The sequence below is a fragment of the Bombus pascuorum genome, chromosome 13 (assembly GCF_905332965.1).
Source record: "Bombus pascuorum chromosome 13, iyBomPasc1.1, whole genome shotgun sequence".
NCBI lineage: Eukaryota > Metazoa > Arthropoda > Insecta > Hymenoptera > Apidae > Bombus > Bombus pascuorum.
This window is the reverse complement of record NC_083500.1, coordinates 1,490,601-1,505,625: the sequence shown is the minus strand read 5'-3', so window position 1 is coordinate 1,505,625 and position 15,025 is coordinate 1,490,601. Positions and strand designations below refer to the sequence as shown.

The 15,025-nt window shown below is 31.8% G+C and overlaps 3 protein-coding genes and 1 long non-coding RNA gene across 5 annotated transcripts in view; 2 read left to right on the top strand and 2 right to left on the bottom strand.

The window, feature by feature from the left end:
• The window catches only part of LOC132913464 (zwei Ig domain protein zig-8), a 739,765-nt gene that overhangs the window by 520,857 nt on the left and 203,883 nt on the right, over positions 1–15,025 (top strand). The gene's annotated exons all lie outside the window — the stretch shown is intronic.
• On the top strand, positions 133–5,074 carry LOC132913470 (HUWE1-associated protein modifying stress responses). The gene is made up of 5 exons (XM_060971868.1): positions 133–733; positions 1,001–1,072; positions 1,876–2,047; positions 2,283–2,428; positions 2,609–5,074. Exons 1-5 carry the CDS (start codon positions 541–543, stop codon positions 2,749–2,751), a joined length of 726 nt encoding a protein of 241 aa, XP_060827851.1. The 5' UTR covers positions 133–540; the 3' UTR covers positions 2,752–5,074.
• LOC132913486 (uncharacterized) lies at positions 2,213–2,614 on the bottom strand. The gene is made up of 2 exons (XR_009659381.1): positions 2,478–2,614; positions 2,213–2,389 (listed from the first exon to the last, which is right to left on the bottom strand). It is a non-coding gene; the product is annotated as an uncharacterized LOC132913486 (long non-coding RNA).
• LOC132913441 (pre-mRNA splicing regulator USH1G) lies at positions 6,234–14,717 on the bottom strand. 2 transcript variants are annotated; one of them, XM_060971798.1, is made up of 7 exons: positions 14,436–14,717; positions 11,988–12,131; positions 9,353–9,625; positions 8,934–9,207; positions 8,411–8,719; positions 7,638–7,839; positions 6,234–7,525 (listed from the first exon to the last, which is right to left on the bottom strand). In XM_060971798.1, exons 1-7 carry the CDS (start codon positions 14,456–14,458, stop codon positions 7,281–7,283), a joined length of 1,470 nt encoding a protein of 489 aa, XP_060827781.1. In that variant the 5' UTR covers positions 14,459–14,717; the 3' UTR covers positions 6,234–7,280. The 2 variants fall into 2 exon arrangements, with proteins under 2 accessions (XP_060827781.1, XP_060827782.1); XM_060971799.1 differs by lacking the exons at positions 11,988–12,131; positions 14,436–14,717 and adding an exon at positions 10,876–11,141.

Here is a 15,025-nt window from a genome sequence, read left to right as displayed (position 1 = left end):
TTAAAGGTTTTTTAAATGAGACAAATCAATAAGTATAGACAAAAGAAATATAAATGCATATGTATATATTAAAGAATAAAATTCCAAATTCTTCTTTATCGACTGTGCATGGTTTTGGTAAGAACCACGAGTAGAGGATACTGGATCGCCTTGAATAGAGCGCAGCAGTGATTTCCAGAGACCGCCAGAGATCAGTGCGTCGTCGCAGTCGAGGGATGAAAAAGGGATTATGTATCGTTGGGTTAGTTCGTTCTTCGAACCTGCCAATTCGTATTTCGTGTTTCGTTGCGCGTGAGACTTGTGCGATCCTCGAGCGAGGCTCATCGTAATGGCCGCGACCTGACTCGGGTGGTGTGCATGCGAGCTACCGTGTTCGCGTTACGTGAAGTAGACGAGCAGAAGAGGAGATAGAGTAAAAGAAATACAAGTAACGAGAAAATACGACGGAGTTTAGGGTTACCCGATTTCTGTATATATCGTGAGTGCGTGTGGGTGGGCGAGGTGGGTTGAGCTCTCAAAAAATCTGGAGGACGGCAAATCATGAGCGAGGATAGGAGTGAAGAGGATCCCCTAATGGATCTCTGGTACAGCAATTGGGAACAACAGTGCGTTGAGGCGCTGGAAACGGAACCGGATTACGAAACGCAACTGCATAACGAAAAGGAACTCTATTCCCAGCAGATGTGGACAAGTTTTCAAACGACAGCGTCGGCCATCGCCCAGCTGTACAAAGGCAAGTTAATTCAACGATAATACCGATCGCCGTTCCTGTCTTCCTTTTTGCTCATCTTCAGAACGAGTTCTATACGATGTTTACGAGCAGCAGAACGTCTTGCTACCTCGTTGTAGTTACCATTTTGCGTGACATCCATTTTGTGCGACGTACGAGAGGATACGCCACTGTTCACGCTTCTCGTTTGCTTCGATTCCCTTTTTTCGCCGCGTGTTGCATATCGATCTGATCGTGTAACCAGTTCCTTTCGGCTTTGCTCTTTTACAGATCGTATGCAGGGTGTCTCTCTATGGCTACCCTTCCAGACTGCCGCAGGTACCGTCACATCTTTGTACAAAGGTGCGTGCACTTCCTTGGTCTCTCTTGTCAACAATGTGAGCAAGATAAACCTACATTTTGTCTTTTTCTCTCGTGATCTTTCTTTCTTTCTTTACGATATTATTTTTTTCGTGTCAGCTTTTTTTTTTCTCTTTTTTTATCTACAGGTTTACTATTCGGTCATCCTTTGCACAGCCGTCATCCGCACACAAACATACATTCACATTCACAAACATTGTTAATGTGTTTGCATGTACATGTGCGTCAGAACGCTTTGCACAGCTGACCAATACTGAAGGTCAGCTGTTAATTGACGCAAACTTTCAGGACTATTACGAATATTTATAGAAAACAGAAGTACATTCCTATCATTTCCCGAAAATTAGATCATTCTTGCAGATAATTATGAGTCATATAATAAAATAATATCAAATGTTTATCAGTACAAGTGTCATATGTGTTGACTATGATGCTTGTTTTATAAGTAATTATTGATATTTTTGAATTGTTTATTTTGGAATAAATTTAATGGTTCTTTATGTTAAAAGTTTGATATGTTCTATCCTATTGTAATTTAAAGAAAGCTAATATTGACATTTTTAAATTATTATTTTAATTTCTAATAATTCTTTCAAAACGTTAATTGTTTTTATGAACATTAAATTTAAGTTTATGACCATATTACAAAAGATTTTAATTTTATTTTTAATCTTAATAATGCGGATAACAATTTTTCGTTTTTTCATTAGTTACTTATGCCGATAATCATATACGTTATATATTTAACACAGTTTGGTATACAAGTGTAACATACATTTTTACAGATTCAATGGACAGCATGCGTCGCTGCAGTGAATTAGGTGTAGAAATGGGACGGCAAAAACGTTGTAAAGAAATAATGAATTGGGCTAGGAAAAAGAGACGTATGATTCGTAGAGAAGACCTGTTAGCATATCTCGCTGGAAAGCCACCTCCACCTCGATCACATTCGCACAGGTAAGTATTGTATCAATATCTTTAATAATATTTAATGTACAAATAAAGGCGTTTTCTATAGTTTTTGTATAAAATAAATTCCAAAAGCTGGGAAAGGCATTAATGTCATGTTACTGTACTCCACTATGAATAAAATCTTTTATATGTGTTATTTTATAGGACTAATAACTTTTATAAGGTTTGTCTTATTAATGGAAGTAATACAGATGTAAAATGAGCATTAATAAATTTGCAGAAGTTCACCTAAGCCAAGAATGATGGTGTGTAGTTCGCCTTCATCAGAAAGTTCATCACCAAATATGGTTGTTGCACCAACACCGCTACCTGGTAGTGATCCTGATCCTGAATTACATACATTTAGAGAAGCAATTGCATTATCTGGTAAGAATTGTTGCAATATAGTAGTAAATGTAAAAAAAATTAAGCTTACCATGAATTATTGAAATCATTCTGTGTTAGTTATAATGATGGAAAGATCTTCACGTTGATGTTCAAATACTGTTCACTGTAATTTATATTGTCTTTAAATAATCAAAATTTCTTTTTAAATATTGTGTATAGGTTCGCCAATATCTCGGCGCGCTGGGAGACAAGCCGAATTGTCAGCCTTTATTAGTAGCGAATTCGCTCGACATCATAAACGGCCTGCTTCGCACGATGTGGATATGGGATCTCCCACGCACAAACGTTCGCGTTTCATGTAACGGCGCGCGATGTGTAAAGTAGCCTCGCTCCCTTGTTCCCCATTAATTAATCAATTGATAAATTAATTATTAACGGTTCAACTCCCCTACATAGTTCCCGGTTAAACATAATCACTTCAAGAAGGTGGCAGTGACTTGCATTGCCATATGAAACACGTTCGTATATCTGAACTGTTATAATATTTGCCAAGTTACATTATTATTATTATTTATTAATATCAACTCTAAAGTTTTGATCCTACTATTAATGATTAGAGCAATTAATTTAATTATTAAGTAATTAATTTAATTGCGAGGAGTAATTGAGCTATCGAAATTACTGTGTCATTGTTTGGAGAAATATTAATTTGTTAACTTAAGTTTTTAAAATTATTACAAGAAAAATGATTAGAATTTATTTGAAAATTATTTATTTATTTATATATATATATATACAATTTGTATCCTAATGAAAACGTGTTATAAAATACCATTCAAAGTGCCCATACAGAGTGAATGTCATTGTTTCTTGTGCAAAAATCTGTATGTGATTATTAGTTGATCAATTTGTAAACCAAGAGTATGTACCTTGCCAAACATAATATGATATGTTAAAAGCTGCAACAAACATGCTTTACACATAATTAATGTGTATCTTGAAATTAGCAGCTAATATTTCGTGATATTTTTTAGTCAGTTCATAATATACCGTAATTTGTTCGAGTGCGATGTTTGACAAGTGATGAATTGGTGATCTAGTATTTTGTAATTATATTACTGTCCATGATTGTAATTTTATAGGAAAAAAAGGGAACGGGGAGAAAATGACTGTAGATCGTTTTTTCACAATCCAAAGGATCGCTTCTCTGATTATAATATTGTTATGATTATTAAATGATCATAGGTAATTCGTATTTGGACGCTTTTGTGAATAAAAAGATCACATTTTATACGACTTTTGTTGGTGATATAAGGGAAATATGTGATGGGAGAAAGAATAAGAACATAAGTGAAAGCAATGAAAAACAATGTGTTAATGAATTGGTTTCTGTAATTCTGTAATTTTTATTTATTATGTAAAAACAAGGGATCTACATTTTCTGTTGTATGACCTCTATATGATGTGGAGGAATCATAAAAATGTCTTTTGGATAATATATTTAATTGTTTCTGCAATCCGTCTTGTTTGTAATTGTGCATCTGCTTTATTTGTTTTGTGTGCGATCCCTTGGAAGCAATCGAAAAGTGTTTGCTACCATGTTTTACGTGTCATGACATCCACGCCTAAGTTTTAAATAACATGAGATCGAGTTTAGAAGCAAGGTTCAAGGAAAATGCTGAAAAATGATGTTCACGTCTTATTCTTTCCATATGTGTCGCGGGTGCTCATAATTGTGTAATTAATTGATAAAGGTTCTTAAATAGACTTTGTGTAGTTATAAATCTTAAGCAAGTTAGGGTAAGCAATGCTTATATCAAACAGAATCGACAGATAAAATTAGCGGATCGGTGGAAAAGCTCTATAAAAAGTTTCTTCCAATCTTCTTGTATTTGACATCAATGATGGAAGATTATCATAGTATCGAAGTTGATTTTTATTTTTTTGCGTATTTGTTACAAGCAAAGGGTTGAGCAGTGTATAGTGAAGATGTGTCTCAGGCGAAATCAGCATGAAAACCGTAAAATGTAAAGGTATCTACTTTTCCACAATTTCTAGTATGGATTTAATCAATAAACGAGCTTTCCGTCTTAGATGTAGCCATTATCAGAGAGACACAGGCAGCTCTTTGCTGTACATGCACATACACATATACACATGTAATGTATATATGCGTATTTGTACGTATACGTGCATATTTTATAAGAAGCATTATGTTCAAAGGGAGAAGTTGAAATAGAGTGATTCATCACTCGAATTATAAGGTCACTGTACATGTATATTATTTCTAGTGTTGTGCCTCTTAACTGCTTCTACTTGAATTTTGAAGATCATCAATTATAGGAAATTCGAAAGTGTTTTAATCGAACTGCCTATAAATTTATTTAAGAACAAAGTTCATTCTTCCTATTCACGTTTCGAATTTCCTTTTATTCGTTCTTCGAAAATCACTTAGGAGCAAACTTGTTTCTGTTTGTTTCCTTCTTCACATCGTTTGAGCACCGTTCCGGAAACAAGCGAAAAATTGTTATTCAGTTGTAAATATAGCGTACGTTTATAATGATAACGATAAACAATAGCCTTAGGGGTATTGCTAATATTATCATTATTGATATCGATAACTATGCGATAGCTTTAATAATATTTATCATATGATCGGCAATTAATAAAACACCCAGGATTCCACTTGACTCAATTTTCCTGACCACTTTGGTTACGCAGGGTCACGTTTTTGAAAGTTCAATTCAAACGAAATGTATAGTACTATATCGAGAAGTATCTTTGTACGTAAAAAATTTAGTCGCATTATTTGTTTTTAAGTTTTTCAGACGATAATATTCTATTGATCTGATTCATTTCTTGGTAGATTTTCGTACAAAGGTAATTCTACTTAAACATTTACATAGAAGAAAGTAACACGCTGAAGATGCCATACTTAGGAATACGTTATTGATAAGAAAATAATAGTCAATGATGGAACATCGAGTCATTTTGTACAGGCATTGTCATCTTTATTTTCCCTTTCTTAGCAAAGAGATATTTTCGATTTATATTTGAGAGGTTTGCTTTTGGTCGTAAGAAAATCGATATTTGCTTATAATCTAATAACGTGTTACTTGTTCGACTATTTGCAAGAATTTGTTACTATAACGGACATTTTCCTACCTTGTATAATCCAAGACTATTCATACACGTGAGACGACACTTCGAGATCAGCAAACTAAGTTTTCCCACGTATATAGGGAGCTTTCCCTTTCTCATAGGAAGTTAATCTTGTTAGTAATCTATGTTGTCTTTTATACTGATACAATATTTTTTATTTATACAGTCAGTGCAAAATATTGTGCATAGTTTCAAAAGAAAATATACGGGTTTATTAAAATTTCTTGTCATTTATAACGAAAACTGCTAGAAGGTGATACTTTTTGTAAGTAAATATTTTGAGATTGTAAATGAATAGGAAACGATATGAATATCATATCTTTTATGAAGAAATTAAATTTTACGTTATAAGTAACCTTTTTGTGAATCGATGACTTCCGTGTTTCTTTAATGAAATTTGTCATTCATACTTGCTGCCAAAAGGAGTTTCCAATGAAATTGCCATTATGCAAGACCGACTGTTGTGTATAGAAACAAAAGACATAGCTTATAGGGCTCTGAAATTAATCGATTAATAGTAAAAATAAATTAATCCGTTTTTATATTAATAAATTGATAGTACTCTAGAATAATCGGACAAGTTAAACATCAATATTTATTATTTATTAATCGATTAATCGGGTAGCCTTAGTAGGTGAGATCGCGAGAATCACTTCTGTATCATATCTTTTTCACAATAATGGTAGTTCGTACGCTAATCATACAGGTGCGTAGAAACGCGTACGTGTCACAAACACAGGGCACCAACAAATTTTCTACAAACCATTTTTTTTATTCTGATGCACATTAATCGCAACGTGATGTACTTTTTTGTCAACAAATGTATCACCAAATTCTACTTGCACGAACACGGAAAAACCGTAAGAGAACATGAAATGTCTGTTCGCGGCGAGGCGAGAAATGGTGCTGTAATTTTTTGCGACTATAAGAAGCTTGTATATTTTTGCGTCTCTTGTTTGTAAGATAATCATTTACAAATAAAATTACAAAGAAACAAATATTATTATATTGTTAGTATTTGCCTTTTGTGTACAAATTATTAATATATTTTTTACAAAATAAGGCTATTTTATAAAATGTTTTCAATATTTATTTGTATCATATTTACATGTTTTAATTTTATGCGATTTGTACACTTTGTATATTGTATTTATATGACCAATAAGAAAAAATTAATTTCACCTATCCTATTGTCTAAAGAATCTATAAAGATACATTCTATTAAATTGGCATTTACATTCTCATTTACATTGATTAACTTAGTAATGTATTCTACTGTTTTAAGGCACCATACAAGCAAAAAATTAGGATTTTTGCATGATGTCGTCCATACAGTGAATTACCAATTTATACTTTTATGGCTTGTAATTTTTTCCGGAAATGAGTAGATTTTTTATAGTACATTAATTATAAGGAAAATGGCAAGGAGCGATACATCGCGTCTTATGATTTGATTATAGCAAAAAATAATGTAATCTTATAACACCTATACATCCGTGTAATTAAAATAACTTTAATCATACAATCACGCAAAATTTTATACGAACTATAATTAAAACGTAAGTGCAATTGTTCGTATTGATTTTTTATATGTTGTATACAATTTAGTTTTGTATTAGAAATTAGTTGTATAATTTTTTAATAGGCACTTAAGCAATTTATTAGGCAAGATTAAAATATTCGAAAATAAAGCTAATATTCTTTTGTTTCCTCAGTAATATTTCAAGTTTCACAGTCTACTATCTTTAATGACATTTTCTGGGGCATCTAATGCTCTTTTTCTGTTAGCTATTGCATTCATTAATTTCCTTTTAGGTCCAAGTGGAAGTTTAAGTGCCGCTATATCAGTTTCAGTTAGTAACATTAGTGCTTCTAGATCAATTTGTTCTGATTCTAAAACCGGATGTACCGATGAAAGATTATTGGCAACTAAAAATCTTTGCAATGGTGTCCATTCCTCATCGGTTTCTTCCTCTATAATTATATATGATTTTATATAAATTATTAGTATTTAAGATAAAAATTTAACAAACATATAAATATATTAACAATTTTCAACAGAATTTAGCAATATAAAGGATTTTACCTGAAAGTAAATCATCATCCCACATACTTTGTCGACGAGCTAAACTACCTGCGCTTCCTATGCTGATTTCTTCGTTGTGCCCATTTGAGTTGGTTCTATGACCATTTATAGATCCGTTTACAGAACCATTCACGCAAGAGTTACCGTTTTGTTCATGTGCATCCACTTGCGAGACTGGTAGATTATCGAAAGTAGTTGTTATCTAAAGTTAGAAAACAGCAGTCTTCTATACACTGCTTTAAATAAAATCATATATTTGAGACATTTCAATAATATTAATGAACTATTATTCTATTATCTATCCATTGTAATATTAACAAATTCTTTAAATGAATATATTAATATCTTTTGTTGTTAATTTTGCATTTGAAATGCATTACGAATTCAACGTCTTTAATATCGTTGAAGAAATGAGTAATATAATCAAATTGGGTGGAATGTAACTATTTAAAACAATTATCGCGAGCAGTGACCGTGTAATCATTTAATTTTACAGCTATGTATGTCATTATAACATTAATAAGTGTTGTGAAGTAAAATAATCACAAAAATAGAGCACGCTAAGGTATATTCCGTATTCTGTGAATGGTTGTTATAAAGAACGTTTCACAATAAAAATTTTATATGTTCGTGAAATCATAATGTGAATTAATTAAAATGTCCCGTAATCATATAAGATATCATAAAATATCACGCTACAACATTTAAATTAATTAATAGGCATTTCTCGTTTAGTCTCTTTTACCATGCAAAAATATAATACATAAACTTACCGCTCTTCGAAATGCTACCGATCCAAAACCAGGTCGATTGAAGATACTTGCCGGTTCCTGCAGCAAAACATTATCTCCTACGCCATCCATATCTTCTCTGTCATCTTGTTCGGTATCTTCGTCAAAGGATCGATCGCCCAAGAGATCAGGAGTACTTTGTGCTTTGCTTAGTGTACCCCAAACATCAGAGATCTTTCCTCTCCTTCCTGCTTGTTGAGTTTGCGTTTCGTATGTTCCTACGTACATTACTTCAGAATCTCTTCTAAGACCAGTGAGACTACGTATCGATTTTTTTCCATTTACTTCAATCTAAAAATGTTTAATCAGAAAGAACACAGCTTAATTCTCTTTGATAAAAGAAATATTATACATATGAATAAAATAGATTCAATATTGATTTTTAATTATATTATTGAATTATGTTCAAAGGAACACTAATAAACTTATTCGCTGGTATTAAAATTCGTTTTTTAGTTATTTACAATTATGCTTAAAAAAATGTAAGTTTAAATATTTATTTTACCTCTACTACTTTGAAATCATCAACGGCTTTTCTCGCTAAAGCTTTTCTGCATACTGCACTGCCTTGTTTCTTTGCAGTAGTGCCAACGATATCGCTGAATGTTGGTGAAGGCTTCACTCGACCTTTGAAGGTCAACATACTGGGTTTGTGAGGTAGAATGCCGGTTTCGTTAACCGTAGCTAAATCCAATTTCGTTCGATCTTTTAATAACTTTTTCTGTTCCTTTTCAGCTCTGATTTCCGCCATCTTCTGTTTTTTCATATATTCTTTTAACCTGTTTTATACATAATTGATGATGATAAAAATTGAAAGTGGAAGTTGTATCAGTGTTGAGGTATAACATTTTTTTACTATACTCTTTTATATATTCTTATATCTATATACTTCTTTTGTACATATTTAAATAATTGTATAAATACCTTTTTTCAGCATCTTTTTCTGCCTTTTCTCGAAGTAAACGACTCTTTTTGCGATTATTTAATTCTTGATCAGCTTGAGCAAGATCCAGAAACTGAAGAGTCATCTCTCTACCATTTATAGCAGCCAAGTCTCTAGCTGAATGCCTGTCGATATCCAATGACCAAATATTGCAGCCGAATTTCACGAGGAACTTGACGCAATATTCATGACCCCTTGCCGCTGCCAGGTGAAGGGCCGTATTACCAAAATAATCGGTTTTGTCGGGATCCCCCCTACAAAGAAAGTTATTAAAATACAAATTATTCCACATCTGCTACTTGTTACTCGGCCGATATATTCACAAGGATGAAGTTGCGTGTTCATTTCCATATTGCTTTTGTAAATATCTTCATTAACTTTTAATTTTAAAGTTTTGAAGTACAAGGGATTATGTAAAATGGAATGTAATTAAAATAATATAGCTTGTATAATATGTGGTGTCATTATTTTCCTATTGACAAATTTGAACGACGTAGTAATAGTTTGTATTTTTACAATTGTCGTTGAAAATATATATTTTTACCCTAGGGGATTTGACCTTCGAAAACGAATGGAGGGAATAAATGAGTCCTGTAGCATTACATCCTGTCACGCAATGACACACGAGCGGAACAAAGTTCCGGAAAGATACCAGGTCTTATATCGAATTTCTATCGTTCGTCGACCACACTGAAGCCAGTCGAACGACATATGATCTTATTCATAATAAGGCACGTGCTGTCTTTCAGCTTTTATATCAGCTCTTCATGGATCGTCGCTGATCCTATGAAATAATGTACAGTCGTAAGGTATTTTCAAAGATCCCATAAGAATTATCATCCAAAATAAATCTTGAGAAATAGAACATTTGTGAAATTGAAACAAATAATAGAAGACACCTGAATAGAAAAATTATAGTAATATTCTATTAAATGCATTTACCCTTTTATACATATTATGTTATTAAATGATACTGTACACGCTATATGAAACCGTATGCTATCCGTATATAATAATGTAAGTAGCAGTAAGTGCAATACGTGTAAGAAATGTGACTATTTTATATTATACTAGATTTTATATCTTTTATCGTAGTGATCAAACATTACTCTTTTTATGTATGTATTTAAAAATATTTAAGCTTAATATGTAAATACATATAATCCATATAATTTGAATATTTTGTGATAATGTATATCTTTCATGATTTATTATTTAAAGATAATTATTAAAAACATGATTTCTTACATTTTTTAAATATTATATAAATTTATATTTCTGCTAATTATAATTGATTAATTATAGTGATATTTGATTTATTTGCTCAATATTTCAAATGTCGCGATAGAAAGTGATCGTATTAATATCAATGATCGAATTATTAAATGTTTCTGTTACTTCAAGAATAAGTAAGAATTTCTGCATTTTATTTTGTCTATAAAATGGGTAAGTAAATATTTTAACTAGAAAAGGTTAACGTCCAACAACGATTTTAAATGATTACATGAATGGCAATTCCTTGTTCCCCTGTTCCATTTCATTCCGTTCCCCTGCGTTTTGTTCCGTTCGTATTGTTTCCCACTCCGATTCGATTGTTTTCCATCGGTGCTTGCTTGGCCGTAATTTCCGTTCGTGGGGTCGATAGATGCCAGATTATAGCATATATTTCCGGTTTCGCACATCTGTCATCGTTTAATACAAAACTCTCGTGTATATTCATACATGTACGTACTTAAAGGAAAAAGGAAACCACGAATATTTCATATTAGAGGTATGTTTTAAAAGTAATCTACGTTTCAGCGATTAATGCAACTTTTTTCATGTTTTGTGAATATTATTCATATGGAGTATTGTTAAAGTATCCGCGTTCACTAACCATAACGGCCTCGTACTTAATTTACATGTGACTTTCAAGGTTAACTAAAGATACATATGTATAAGTTTCTTCAATTTCGTATATTACATGTTGATAAGTCTACTTTTTTAAGTAATAAATTTACAAGATGCCATAAATAGAAATTGTTAAAAAAATCGGTAATACAATATAATAGGACCAAATTTGTTGCAATGAGATTTTTGAATATTTTAATTGAACTATTTGTTTCAAAATATAATATTTATATTTAATTTATCTTATCTAATATTTATATCTCATATTTATTAAGAAATTTACATTTTCGATGTAAAATATTTTGTGCAAAAAATTACATCAAAAGTATCGTCTGTGCATGCGTGAGCAGTTACATTTTACCGCGAACCTTTTCTGTTTTAGTGCGCAGATGCAGAAATAGGAATGTAACCAGAAATAAGAAATGTTTGACGATAAAACTGTTCATCCAAGAATCGAGAGGTATTACATCGTTTCTGTTTATAGATTCTATTTTCCACGAGCTATTGCAAGTGATATGGTAAATTAATATAAACATGCACATGCAGCGATAAAGTCTTCTTTTGAAATAAACTAGTTATTAATTGTAACTTGTAAAAAGAGTATAGCATAGTATAGTATAGTATAGTACAGTACAGTATAGTATATAGTATAGTTTCGTAGAAACCCTGTGATGCGTATGGATGTTTCTCGAATGTGTTTATAAGTAAATAGTTTTGCGAGTATACCCTCTGGCGACGAGCAGTCTCAGAGCATCTATATGACCTTCAAAGGCTGCCCATAATGTAGGGGTCATTCCACCGTCATCCCGCGCGTTACAATCCTTTTTTGTTGCTTCTTTTAAGATGTCTAAGGCGCCATCGCGTGCAGCTCTATAGAGAAAACAATTATTTTCAAATAATCACTGATCACATATAACCGCTGAAGAATTCTGTTATAGTATGTTTTTTAAAAGATAAATATTTCAATTATATGATTTTATATCCAATGATATTCGATGCAAAAATATTTTGATTTTTTAATGACAGACATTAATAATCAAGATTATAAATTTTATAATAAATGAAGTTATCTCTTTTGACATATAATACAATTAGAATTACAAAGAAGTTGTATTCTACTAAAAGATCATTGAGTCTTTAAATAATTACTATCTTTTGTTGTAGGAGCACTTTCCGCTGTATTTAAAAGTAATAGATATTTCATTACTATGTAGTTATCTCGTTTCTTGATAATTTCCTAGCTCTACTTATGAATTAAACTGCATATCTTGTGTCATGATAATGTGACATAGCACGTCATCGTTTTCTCCTTCGGTCGAGTTTTCTTCTTTTAATTAGTCTTTCCCTAATTAAGAATTATTATACAAGATTTTATATTCGTATATATATGTATATATATATAATGAAATTTAACGCTTAAAGTTTACATTCACTTTTTAACACTTCGATTATTTGACATTACTCTATTTTATTTTATATATTTTTAAAGATGTACGAGTCTATTTGTAATATGAAAAAAAGAAATGAGAAAAGAGTCCTAAATGAAAAATACGAGCGAAGATGTCAGAGAAAGTACATACAAAGTTCTAACGAGCTCCTTGCATGATAATTTTCTCTATGTTACAAATCATTAACCATGAGTACATCTTGACACGTATTGATTTTACTTAAATGAAAGTATGTAGAAGTGTTGTAAGAGAAATGATTACTTTTATTAAATTAGATGAGATTCTTAATTGTTATTTTTAAAAATTATAATAATTGTATATAATTATGTATAAAATTTTATAAGAAAATATAATATGTCCTACGAACTCTGTCCACCTGAAATATCTTTGTTATTTCAAACAATACGCGAAAATGTTTCTAAAATGAACAAATGGTATCAAAAGCACAACAGTACCACTTCGTATGTCTATTATTTGTTCGTATTTGAAGTACTACGTACATCTTCCAGTATGACTCATAACGAAAGTAAAAACATGAACATAATCAAATATCTGAAAAACGGCAAGGTTTGGGATAAATGTACCTTTCTTTTATACCCAGAATCCGCTATGGTACCGAACTCAAATATGAAACATTGGATATCGCATTTAAAAAAATAAAATTGATCTCCTTATCTTCCCTGTGCATCTACATGTAAAGAAACCATTATCTGCTACCATATGTATGTATTTCTTTAAATCCTACAACTTTAATTCGTAATACTTTCGCATATTGTTCGAAATAACAAAGATATTTCAGATGAACAGAGTTCGTGGGACTCAACTGCATATGTGTTATTCATTAGGAAGAGCATTGACGATTTACATTTTATATTCTCAAAATAATGATTTAGTTTATTAAATATTTCTATTCGAAAAGTAAATTATTGCACCTTTTAATTAAATGGATACTTTTTTCAGTGAAAGGTGATATTCAGAAGTGGAGTATACATTATACAACTGGTGCTCGTAGAAGTGGGCTGGATGATAAATCTTCCTGCTGAATCAAATAAAAGCAAAGGTGTTCTCATGCATAAATTCCGCACGCGTGCTATGATGTACATATACCGATGAGATAGTACTTACATGATCATAGCCATTGTACAGTTCTGGGTAAGTAGGTATGTTTCAAATTTTTTAAATTCTTTCATTCAGTTATACTGCACGTATCACTTATATTAAATGATGCAGTATTGTTACCAAAATTTTGTTATTAAATCAATTAATATCCGTGTACTATCTTTGAATGTACTAGTTAATTTATATTAATAAAAGACCTGTTTTTTATAATTGTCGCAAAAAAAAAAAAAATAAAAGAAAAAAAAGAACAGAAATATCTACACCTATATATGAAACTAGAAAATAAAAATAAGTGAATTTTGAACTGTGATGTTGCAGTGATTATGAAACAATAAATTTCTTCGATTGATTTCTTATCGAATTGTAGTTGGTGGTCAAGATTTCAAAGTGCAATACTTCGTTCTCATGGTTAACCAGGCATGTCATTTTTTCACTCTAGCCAGAGACAAGAACCTGGCTCCACGACATTTCTCTGCTTCCTGAATCTTAGATAGATATCTTGTTGTAGTATATTAAAGCGTACCGCGTACCATTGGTAGAGAAAGAAAAACATGAAAACTCAGAAAGGTATGCACAAAGTTTGTTGCTCGTATAAAAGGAAATTCACCTGTGAAATCGTTCGGACGTCATTCTGTTCCTCTGTCCCTTTAGGAAGTTTCGTTACCGATGGCAAAACATCCCTGCTGGAGGCAGAACTTTTGGCACTTTTTTTATGAGATGCACTTTAAATAACAACAAATGAAAGTATCATAGACCCTGCATATTTTGAGCAAAGAGAAACAACCACGCGCGCTGAGTATGGCGTCCAGCAGTGTACTGCTCAAACGAACGAAGGTATTATACTCTTACTGTATTACTTGGACCGTGTTCTGTGGTCCCTCACCAAGTCTATCTTACTTTCGACCGTTATATTGATAAGTCCTCTCTCGCTCTTTTACCAGTTCCCGCCGTTGCTTACCTGTCTGGTATCACCATAGGAATACTTTCCGCCACCTAGTGTTCAGTATTCCGTTGCATACGTGTGCAATCTATTTCTACTCTACCGACAAACTTTCATACTGTCTTTTAAAAATTAATCTGCTATAGCATTGTCAACACTGGCGTATTTTTTATAATAGCTATGCAATTCGATCTAATATATTTCAATTATGTAGAAATTTGAAATTGTTTTTATAGATTAATTGTATATTTGAGACA

Coding starts and splice junctions, on each gene's coding strand:
- LOC132913470 (XM_060971868.1), top strand. CDS start 541: ATGAGCGAGGATAGGAGTGAAGAGGATCCCCTAATGGATCTCTGGTAC. Junction 734..1,000: donor CATCGCCCAGCTGTACAAAG/GCAAGTTAATTC, acceptor GCTCTTTTACAG/ATCGTATGCAGGGTGTCTCT. Junction 1,073..1,875: donor CGTCACATCTTTGTACAAAG/GTGCGTGCACTT, acceptor ACATTTTTACAG/ATTCAATGGACAGCATGCGT.
- LOC132913441 (XM_060971798.1), bottom strand. CDS start 14,458: ATGACGTCCGAACGATTTCACAG. Junction 9,208..9,352: donor GAAAAAGATGCTGAAAAAAG/GTATTTATACAA, acceptor TGTATAAAACAG/GTTAAAAGAATATATGAAAA. Junction 7,526..7,637: donor GGATGATGATTTACTTTCAG/GTAAAATCCTTT, acceptor ATATAATTATAG/AGGAAGAAACCGATGAGGAA.